The sequence below is a fragment of the Mus caroli genome, unplaced genomic scaffold, assembly GCF_978045245.1.
Source record: "Mus caroli unplaced genomic scaffold, Mus_caroli_1 scaffold_13, whole genome shotgun sequence".
NCBI lineage: Eukaryota > Metazoa > Chordata > Mammalia > Rodentia > Muridae > Mus > Mus caroli.
The window spans coordinates 68,510,298-68,522,491 of NW_028227268.1; the positions used below are offsets into that span (position 1 = coordinate 68,510,298).

The 12,194-nt window shown below is 36.4% G+C and overlaps 1 protein-coding gene across 7 annotated transcripts in view; it reads right to left on the minus strand.

Annotated features, from left to right (window-relative positions):
- Positions 1-12,194, minus strand: part of Rapgef6 (Rap guanine nucleotide exchange factor 6) — a 177,236-nt gene that overhangs the window by 127,622 nt on the left and 37,420 nt on the right. For all 7 annotated transcript variants that reach the window (XM_029483210.2, XM_029483211.2, XM_029483209.2 and 4 more), the window contains exon 5: positions 4,912-4,981. In XM_029483210.2, the coding sequence (XP_029339070.1) occupies positions 4,912-4,981 (70 nt within the window). The remainder of the gene's footprint in view (positions 1-4,911; positions 4,982-12,194) is intronic.

Below are 12,194 nucleotides of genomic sequence, written 5' to 3' on the forward strand. Positions count from 1 at the left end.
CTCTTACACCTGATATTCAAAGCCATATATATCTCTCTTCCTTAAACTGTTTTTTCTCCCAAGACAGATTCACACAATTATACTTATTTATGGAACATATTATATATGCACTTGCAGTATACTTATCATTTTATTTACTGCACATGGTTCTATGACATAAATGAAGCCTCACTATTATAGGTGTATTTCTTATATTTATTTCTCTGAAATGAGTCTTTTTCTTTAGATTTATTTATTTTATTCTTTGTGTATGGGAGTTTGTCTGCATGTATATAAGCTTTACAAGTGTAGGCCTGATGGCTGCACCTGTAGAAATCAAAAACAAGCAACAGAACTGGAATAATAGGTTGTGAGCCACCATGTGGGTGCTAGGAATCGAACCTGGGTCCTCTGCAAGAGCACAACTGTTAACTGTTGAGTATCTCTCCAGTCCTAAAATGTGTATTCTTTGTTGGTTTAAAAAGTTCCCTTGGTACTCGAAGTACTGTAGTCTTGTTCTAGTTACCATTGTAGTTAAACCACCTATGACATTTCCTGTTTCTTTTTATTAATATAAAATTCACATATTAAAAAAACCTACTCATAGTTCAGTGGCTTTCTGTATAGTCATGAATTTCTTTAACAGTCACCACTTTCTAGGTCTAGCTTATTATTACCACCCTAAAGAAATTCAGCATCTGTCTGTGTTTCATCTCTATGTCCTTTTCCATAAAAGGTAACTACTAATCTCAATTTTTCCTATTAGTTCAATTTCTCTCTTGTAATATAATATTTATTTGCAGTATAATACATATGTGTACACACACACACAGGTATACAGACAGAGAAGAAAAAAACCAGACACAGACACACACACAGAGATAGAGTATCATTATCTAGCCCTTGCTGGCATCAAACTCACTATGTATGTAGTAGACCTGCCTAACCTTATACTCACAGAGTTTTGCCTGCCACTGTCTCCAGAGTGCTAGTATTAAAAGCATGTGCCACCACCTGGAGTCCTATTGTACATAATTTATATAAATGAAGTAATATAACTGATGGTTTTGTTGTCTAGCTTCTTTCCATTTTTTATTTTTGCATTCAGCACAATATTTTTTTCTATCAATTAATTTATTGACTCACTTTACATCCCAATCACCGCTACCTCACCCCCTCTGGCTTCTTTCACTTAACAGAGTATTTTCAAGGTTTGTTCATTTATGGCAGAATAGATAGCTCACTCTATATAAGGCAGAGTACTATTCCATCTTATGGACTCTGAATAAGGTTTATTCAAGTTGCAGATATTTGTGCTATTTCTATTTTGGGGAAATTATGGATAATGTGTACCTCTGTTTACCAGATGTTATATATGTTGGGGTGAAATGAATGGGTAATGTGTTGACCAACTACCTAACCATTTTTCTAACTGGTGGCAGCCACCTCACACTCCCAGCAAAGACAAAAGTTCCAATTTTATTAGATGCTTTCCAATGCTAATGACTGCCTGCTAATAAAACCCTTTACTATTATTTTTAATTTTTGATGAAGTCTTCAAGTTACACCATGGGTGCCTTTCATATAGTTGTTCTCTCTTAGGAAAAACTTGTCTAACCCCAAGAATGTATTGGGTCATAGGCTGTTAAGTAGCTGTCCTTGTCTTCCTACCTGGAAGAAACTATACTTAAAAATTAAAAATAAGAAAATAAAATGAAATAAAAATCATGTACAGAACCTTTTAAAGTATAGTCTCAACCCAAAAATTCCTAACAGGGAAAAGAAATCTTTGTGACTGTAATGAAATGCATTCTAGATAATAGATTCACAACCTCTTAAAAACAAGATAATTTTGTTTTTTTTCTGCTTATGAGAGAGGGTCTCACTATGACCCTCATTGTCCTTGAAAGTTCAGCATTTCACCTGCCTCAGTTTCTGGAGTTCTGGAACTACAGGCATTTACAACCATGGCAACAAAGTGATCTTTACTTTGAAAGATACCAACTAAGCTAACATATCCAATGAAGAAAAAGGTGTCTGGTTGTAGGTAGTTCCAATCATCCTTGAAGTTACTAGAGATCAAATATTTCAATGAATTCTCAACATTTTAATACATTCTGAAATTTTGGATTATTTTCTACTATAATTAATAAAGCATTATAAACACAGATGAATCAGCAAAAACAGTTCTAAAAAGTAACTGGAGGGACATTGTCTATTTCTCATGAAATTTATCAACATGCATTTTCTTATGCCTAGAACTTTATCTCATATTAGCAAAACAGTTATCAAAATCAAGGTTTCAATAGTATCTTACCTGTGTGCCACGTTGCTAACAGGATTTATAATTCTCCACTGTCTAGTAGTCAAAAGAACAACAACCACTATGTTCATTAGATGCTATATTTATGTCTTTTAGAATGGTTCCATGGTTCCTTGACCGTTCTATCTCCTGTCATTGAGATCTCATTAATTTGTAGAACATTCTCTAATTTGTCTGGTAATTTGTGACTTTGTTTAAGTATGAATACTGAACAAGAATACATTCTAGTCATGACCTTTCTTCTTTTCAGTGTTGTCACAAAAGGAGTAATATCCCATTAGTTTGTGTATATATATTTATATAAAATAGCAGTAACAGTAATTACTATTCTGGTGAAAATCTGCCATATTTTAACATTTAGTAATGTCCCCTTTATAAATAATTGCTAGGAACATCCTCTGTGATGTCCTAAGTATTCTGTTGCCTAACTGAACATTAGCCTCTCTAGTTTTACCAATTGTAAGCCAAGTGTTTCCTTACCATTTGTTAGTTGGCATTCTACCATCAAGGAGTGCTAGCTCATCATCCTTCTTCATTTCTTCAGATCATCAAGATTTTAACTACTTGTATGATATATGAAGGCACCATCACCACTATAAATTTTTATTTGGATTCCCAAATGCCCCTAGGTTTCGCCAATGGGAGTGTTTTTAATCTGAGTCCTGAGTTACTTTAAATTCTCTTAAATGTTTCCTTTACATTGTTGCCAGGTAATGAAAATATTTTATTTCTTAAAGGGGAAAAAGATGATAAAGAGGTATAAAGGGAAATTCATTGTTAAATATTTTTAAAGGCACATTTAATACATTAAATGTGCACATTAAAATTCTAGGCAGTAATTTTCTTCATGTATGTATGTATGTATGTATGTATGTATGTATGTATGTATGTATGTATGTTAGTATTCTGGCTAGTAATATATGTCTCCTCACCCTAGTCCTCTTCTTTTTCTCTCTTCCTCTTCTTTTTTTCTCTTTGAGACAAAGTCTTAAGTAACCCATGCCGCCTGTGACTCATTATATGGTTTTGAAATCATATTCATCCTGCCACCTCCTGGCCAAGTGCTTGAATTAAAGCGAGAATCATGATGTCTGGCTTATAATTAGTTGCACATTAAGTTTACTAGTCTAAAAATTAACAATTCTTTTTTTGTTGTTGTTGTTGTTTTTGGTTTTTGTTGTTGTTGTTTTTCGAGCCAGGGTTTCTCTGTATAGCCCTGGCTGTCCTGGAACTTACTTTGTAGACCAGGCTGGCCTCCAACTCAGAAATCCGCCTGCCTCTGCCTCCTGAGTGCTGGGATTAAAGGTGTGCGCCACCACCACCCAGCCAAAAATTAACAATCCTTAAGCACTTTTTATTAACATCTTCTTACATTATTTACTCCACATGCACACAACTCCATACCAATGGTGGAGGTCAGGGAACAATTTCTGGAGAGCAGGCTGTCAGACTCGGTGGCAAGTACCTTTACCTGATGAACCCTCTCACCAGTCTAATACTTAAACAATCTGGTGATAAATTAATAGGTACATGAAAATGTAAGCTAACGATTTCTAAGTCTTAGTAAATAAAAAGGACATGGTAAGATGCCAGAATAAACTCTGGGCTTTAAATATGCTGACATGCATTTTACTGAGGGATCTCAAGGAACTTAAGCACAACCAGTAGCCAGAGCTTAGCTTGGTTTTTAAACATTTTCTAAAACAACAACAACAACAACATCACAAACAAACTCCCTTTACAAAAAAGACATAACAGATCCACGTTTCAAACAGCAAAGGTAAGACGACTGTAGCCTAAAATGACTTCCTGACTTTTCCTGATACATAAACATGCTATAGTCCTCTTGCATGTGCACTAAGTATTAAAGCACATTGTTATCCACTGCAGTTCGACCACCTATAGTTCTAGGGCAGCCAAACCCTCTTCAGACCTCTGTGGACACTGCACACATGTAGTTCACTTACACACATGCAGGAAAAACAATCATACATAATATACATACATATAAATAACTCTTTTTAAAAGCCAAATTTTCTAGAGTTCTAACAACTATATAGGCTCTTATGGAAAATAAAAATATATTCATTAAACACAAGTCTAAATGAAATATTATCTCAAATAATTAAAGAGTACAAGTATTGGGAACAAACTATTTTTACTTGGGCCAATTTCCTATGTGCCTTTATTTTCTCTAGCTCTTCCCCTCAGCTCATCTGACGTTTACTGACTCCATTAATGGCAAAGGAAAAAACACTGGAAAAAAAATTATGTCCCTTTAAAGAGGCCTCCCCACTTTGTTGACACACAGACAGAGATACACATATTTCCTCCCCGCATTCCCCCAAGCCTACTTTTTACTTTTCTGGTGGAACAGGTAAAGAAAGTTACCAAATTTGGGACATGTTACCTCTATTATCATTTTAGACATCATTTCAACCACCACAGAAGTGTTAGAGATAAAAATAGATAAAGGTGCTATATGGTTCTGATGTTATTTAAATATCATCATAGGATAGGCCATGGAAAAGAAACTTTCTTGGGTATTGAAAGCCTACCACATTTAGAGTTGAAACTGAAGCGTACAAAAAAGCAATTCAGCATCTTACCACAATCATTTCTGAAGGTTCTAACACAAGACAATCACATCCTCTTTTTCCTCCAAACTGCTTACCAAAACTATAAAAACAGAAAAACAATTTCTTTAGCAGAAGTTATAACGTATGTCAATATGGGAAAAATAAAAGCTCCAAGATATTAACTGAGAAATTCTGATCATCTTATTGAGATTTTCTAACAAAAACAAATGAGTTCTTAATTGCTCAAATATGACAAATCTCATTTCAGTTCTATGTACAACTTTTTCCAAAATTTCTTTACTTAGTCCCCATAATTGTTTATGTAATATATTCACCTAATCTTAAATTCTAAAGAATTAAACAAGACTAAATTGAAAGAAAAATATTCAAGATGTGATAGTATAGTTATATTTTATAAAAGTAAACTATTACGCTAGATAACACAGAGAAACAAAAAACATTTAGTAAATGAAGAAATGCAGATAGACAATAAAATGATGTTTTAAAAAAATGGAATCGCCAAATTAGTTATTTTTGGAAAAAATAAAAAAAATTTTAAAAAAGCCTTAAACAAGTCTATGCTAAGTATTCCATATGCTTCATCTGAGAAAAAGATTTCTAAGCAAATCAAAACTAGGAAGAAATAAAGAAAAACTGAGCTTTAGAAAGGTCAATTTAAAAAAAAGTTGTCAAACACCTGAGACACAAAGACAAACCCTGTAGTGTACATTTAAATTTGAGATCTAAGACACTAGCACGGGGACACAGAGATCTTTGAGGGGTCTGAGAGGTGTTATACTGCTTACAGTTCCTTTCAGCAATAGGAACTGATCTACTGTATAGTCTACTAGCTTAACTCAGACTTGATTACTCTGAGCCTTATCTTTTAAATTTTGAATGGTTTCAGGGAAATAGCTAGAGAAAATAAAGGCACATACGAAATAGACCCAAGTAAGAAATGATTTGTTTATACTGTGTCCTTTAATAATCTGAGATGATCTTTCACTTAGGTTCATATTTAGTGAATATTTTTTTATTTTTCCATAAGAGGCCTAGATAGTTGTTAGAAGTTTAGAAAATTTGGCTTTTAAAAAGTTATTTATATTTATGTATGATTGTTTTTCCTGTGTGTGTGTAAGTGAACCACGTGTGTGTAGTGTCAGTGGCTAAAAGCGCTTTTTGCCCTTGCAGAAAACTTGGGTTTGAGTATCAGTACCCACATGGTGGGTCACAACCTTCAGTACTCGGGGATTTGACATCCTCTTGTGGTTTCTACTGGCACCAATATATATGTATACACACACACATGTAGACAAAATGCTCATATGTATGAAATAAAAATTATATATCAAAGTAAAACACTGCCTCTACATTAAATAAACAGGAAGGGGAAGGATACTATTGTTTAAAAAAGGCTACTCAGAATAAATTCTAAGTCATTTATAAGGAAAATTACAAAACTTTACCAATGAACTGGGACCAGGGCCTAAATAAAGCAACAAGTAGCATATACTTTCACAAGGAGGCCAGAATTATAATTACACAATTTTATAACATGTAAGATATGGAGAGACGGCTCAGCGGCCAAGAGCACTGACTGATTTCCCAGAGGTCCTAAGTTCAATTCCCAGCAACCACATGGTGGCTCACAACCATCTGTAATGGGATCCAATGCACTCTTCTTATGTGTCTGAAGACAGCTATAGTGAACTATATAAATAAAAATAAATACACTAAAACAAACAAAAAATAATAATTTACAATAAAAATCCTAAACAAAATTCACTAAAATTGAATAGCAGGGCATTGTGGCACACACCTTTAATTCCAGCAATCAAGAGGGCAGAGGCAGGTGGATCTAATTCAAGGCCAGCCAGAGCGGTACAGTAAACCACCCCCTACCCAAATCTAATGAAATTACCTTTTGAACATAAAAAAAGATCACTTTATTTCTATACTGGAGCATTTTATGTATGTTTCCAAAATGGAGCCTTATATATTACCTAATACATAAAATCTAAAGGAGTTTCATGCAACACAGAAAAGCATGAAACACAGGAGCTGCATACACTCTTGTAAATGAGAATACAAAAATGAAAGAAAATCATAAAAATATATATGTGACAAAATTCCAAGATAATGGAAGGTAAGCAGCTCAGGAGTAGCATCTTTTTCCAAGAGAGAAAGCCGCAGCAAAGCTGACCTTGACAATGCTTAGCTTACTATCCTTGCTACATGTAATCTTGACAACACTACCCAAGAAGCAGTTATTGAACTCAAAGATATCAACTTAATTTTAAGAGAGAAACTGCTTCAAAATTTTCAAATTTGTAAAGCTGGAGTACCAGAGAGGAGATAGAAATGCAGAGAAGAAGGATAAAAGAAGGGAAGTAGAGAGGACACACACACACACACACACACACACACACACACACACACACGTTATACACTTTGGAGATCTCTGGAAAGTTCCTCAAGTCCATACTGTACTGTGATTCACAGCATATCTAGTGGGTATGTGAGAAAAAGGAGCCAACTGAACAAGCACATAACACAAGGACATTAAAAACTGTCTACAGAAATGCATCTTTTTAACAATGATACTACAGTTCTGAAGAAGTGCTAGATTTGATCTCACAAATTTAAAAGGCTCAAAATAATCACATCCGTTATAGATAGTGAGACTATAGAGCAAAACAATTCTTATTACTATCTTAAGAAATATAACAAAAACTAGAATCCATTTACATAAGATGTGCAAAATCTGATATCCAATTAATAAAACAACAGCTATTTCCTCCAAATTGTACAGATTCAGTGCAGTTACAATAATAACTTAAAAATCCCAGAAAGTTGATTTTAAAGTCTGACATAACAATCCAAAGATTTACACAGAAATTTCACGAATCTACTATACTAAAACGAAGGTGGAAAACAAGCTATCAAACTGCATGACACAATGGTATTCTGGGTAATGAAGTATGGGACCAATTCACAGGCCGACAACTCACAGCCAACAAAAGGCAAGAAAGGCCCACACACACACACACACACACACACACACACACACACACTCCAATTGTTTCTGTGACAAAGGCAAGAAAGGCCCACACACACACTCACTCCAATTGTTTCTGTGACAAAGGCAAGAAAGGCCCACACACACACACACACACACACTCCAATTGTTTCTGTGACAAAGGCAAGAAAGGCCCACACACACACACACACACACTCCAATTGTTTCTGTGACAAAGGCAAGAAAGGCCCACACATACACACACACTCCAATTGTTTCTGTGACAAAGGCAAGAAAGGCCCACACATACACACACACTCCAATTGTTTCTGTGACAAAGGCAAGAAAGGCCACACACACACACACACACACTCCAATTGTTTCTGTGACAAAGGCAAGAAAGGCCCACACACACACACACTCCAATTGTTTCTGTGACAAAGGCAAGAAAGGCCCACACACACACACACACTCCAATTGTTTCTGTGACAAAGGCAAGAAAGGCCCACACACACACACACACACTCCAATTGTTTCTGTGACAAAAGTAAAACTATACTCAGTGGTGGGGGACAACACATAAAACCCCCTCCTTTTACAATTTTTAAATGACTAGATAATCAATACAGAACAGCCAGCAATAGGGTCAAGCAAGAGAGTCTATGTCTAGCAACCTGAGTTTGATTCCAAGGACCTACGAATGCCTCCAAATTGTCCTCTAATCTCCACATGTGAGCTATGGCACATGAACACATACAAATAAACAAGCAAATAAAAATTATGAAACCAAGGGGAGAGTCAGTAAATCACCAGGAGCAAAAATTAATAGGAAATGGTCAGAAATAAGTGAAAAAATAAAAAGACCACAAAGTAAAGGGTTAGGAAGTTGCTACCTGTATGTCTACAAATTTCACTTTGTTTTGTATTCTATCAATAGTTTTCTATGCTTAAATCATCCAGCAGTTTTATCATTTTATTATAGTATGTTTTATTAACTGATTTTGGATGCACAACCAACCCTGTATTTGGAAAATTCTAATGCTGATAACACAGTATTTTAAATACATCCTTAGATTCAGTTTACTATTATTTTGCTAGTAGTTTATGCATATCCTCACCCCCACCCCTGCTTGTTACTATGTATATCCAACTGCTCTGGACTTCCTACATATACATAGATCAGGGTGCCCTAAAACTCACGGAAATATACCAGTCTCTCCTTCTCTGGCCCCTTCATACACTCCAGCAGTTCATAGATGCTGGCCAACTCAAAGTCCACCACTGTCCCCACCCCGCCAACTTACCCAATGCCACAGTCAGCAAGTGTGGGGCAGTTCTCATGTCCTTGGGGCTGGCTCACTCACACCCATGCCACCAGTGCCAGCCCTATTGTGCTACCCAGGCAAGGTGCAGGACCCACTCTGTAGTGCTTGAATATCACCATGGTCCCAAGCAAGTGGCAGTCCAGCCCTGGAACATCTTCATGGCCTTTGGTGATAATATGGGCCATGAACATCGACATTTCAAATGTTATCCCCTTTCCAGGTCTCCCCTACGGAAAGCCCCCATCCCACCCACCTCCCCGTCTCTATGAGGGTGTTCCCCCACCCACTCACTCCCCACTTTCAGCCCCGGCATTCCCCTACATTGGGGCATTGAACCCCCTCAGACTCAAGGGCCACTCAACATCATTATTCTTTAAGTCTGTGCTTTTACTCAATTAATAGTAAATAGTAGAAGCTCTAAGAATCATACAACAATGAACTTCCAACTTCCACTTCAACTGACCTAGTTCATCCCTATATAGGCCAATATAGTTATGAGCTTTCCGATCATACCTAGATTTTGAATCTTGAATTAACTCTTACTTAATATTTACTCTTAATGTGTATATGTTTTCTCTGCATATATGTCTGTGCGCCATGTACATATGCCTGGTGCCTGTGGAGGTCAGAAAAGGGTGTTGGGTGTCCTGGAACTAGAGTTACAGGTGCTTGTGAGCTGCCATGTGGGTACTAATAATCAAACCCGTGTCCTATGGAAAGGCAGCCAGTATTAACTGCTGAGCCATCCACCAGTTCCTCAACTAACCCTATTAAATTACACGATCTATTAAAATAGATACTAAGTTGAAGAAAGCCACTATGTTACTCTTACCATTTATTTCTTGTAGCTCTTACCCATGCTTCCAAGGAATGCTGATTCTACAGAAGCTGAAAATGAATTAATTTCTAGGAAATGGAACTTGAGGTAACACATATAATGCATTATGGTTCTTTATATATAACTATTGATTTTTTTCTTTGACTGTTCTTCTCATAAACAGATGGCCACAATTACTGATGTAAAGAGACAGTTACTAATTTTGAATGGTCAGGGATTTCAAAGAACAGAATTAGAAGCCTGGTAACAAGGTAGTCTGGGAAGAGGTATGTAAATGAGCACCTTTCAGAACAAGCACAGGATTTAAAGATATCTGTGCCCATGTAGATTCTAAAAGGGCATATGCTGTGGGGAAGGCTGTTATTTTATTCTATAGTATGTATGTACAGATGTTTATGTGCATGCAGGCTAGAGGTGGACAGTAGATGTCTTGCTCCACCATTTTACAACTTATTTTCTAGAACAGTGTTTCTCAGGGAACCCAGAGCTCAGTGTTCTGGCTAGACTGGCTGGCCAACAAGACATATGATCCTATCTCTCTTCATCCTCTCTATTCCATACCACTACCACCCACCACGCTGGGACTATGAGCATACATCTAGACAGCTATATGTTTGCTAGGTATCTAAACTCTGGCCCTCATGCTTGGCTGAAAGCACTTTACTTGCTAAACCATCTGTCAAGTTCCAGAGAAGGCTCTTAATAATTAAGAAGGCAAGAATAGACATCCATCAGTCTCTTTCCCAAGCTTGTACAGTGCTTGTGCAGTGAGACTATAAACATACTGAGTATGGCAGCAAAGAAAGAGAAGATGAGATGGGGATCAAATTACATCTGAGTACCTATTTTTTCAGAAGTAGGAACAATACTGAGTTCCTAATATGTTAGCATTTCTCAAGGGGACAAGACAACTATAGGAGCTACGTAATTTATAATGGATCGCTTCTATCATGGAGGAGTCAGGTTATTTGTCCTCGTCAAACATACTCTAGATTCTGCTAGTACTGCTGACAATCATGAGCTTACAGAGTATATTTTCTTATCTGGCACTGCAGATTGCATTACCTTCAATCAAGAAACTTATTTTTTTTTTAATTTTTAATATTTTTATTACATATTTTCCTCAATTACATTTCCAATGCTATCCCAAAAGTCCCCCATAGCGCCCCCCACTTCCCTACCCACCCATTCCCATTCTTTTGGCCCTGGCATTCCCCTATATTGGGGCATATAAAGTTTGCAAGTCCAATGGGCCTCTCTTTCCAGTGATGGCCGACTAGGCCATCAAGAAACTTATTTTTTTTGGCAACACAGCTATAACAATGCTTTGTTTTTCCCAGTATTCTTAGTGCTTTAATCTAACAACTTATTTATAGTATGTTTGCTTGCTTCATACCAACTCTGAACTTTGCTTGGTTAGTCTTAATGCTTTTACCAGGAGAACATAATCTTTTTTCTCCCTAGCCACTAAACCAATAGGCAGCAAACAGATGTTATTCTATTGTCACAAGTGACTAACCCCAATTACAAAGAAGAAATTGGTTTGTGGCACACAACTGTAGCTAGAAGAACTCTTATGTCCAGAACAGCAACGACTAAAACAACAAAAAGGCAAGACAATCAGGAACATTATACAATAAAGTTCAGCTCCCACTATCAGATAAAGAACCCAGAGCAGCCTAGTTTCTGCTGAAGGCAAGAATTCTGAAGGATAAGAACTACACCTATAGATTTTCATAGTTTGTACATGTTACTCTCTCCCCCATTCTCTTTAAATACAGGCTACTGGAAGTGAACATTTATAAGGTAAACTTTAGCCAATAAAATATACAGAGACATTATGGTGGAATATATAATTGATATAGTTAGAAATGACTAATAGGACTGTGCCCTCTTCATTTGGGTCAGAGTTTAGAACTACTTTCTTGAATGATAGTTATATTTTATTAGTCAAAAAGAGTTGTTTTGTTGTTGAATGGAAATCCAGAAGTATTTAGCTAAAATGCCATGCCAGTTACTTTTGCATTCACCTACTTCCTCAACTCCAAATGGACTGACTCTCTGATTGAAATTAACCCTTCAACAGTCCTACATTGTGATAAAAGTTGTAGATTCTGTCAGTGTTCTACTT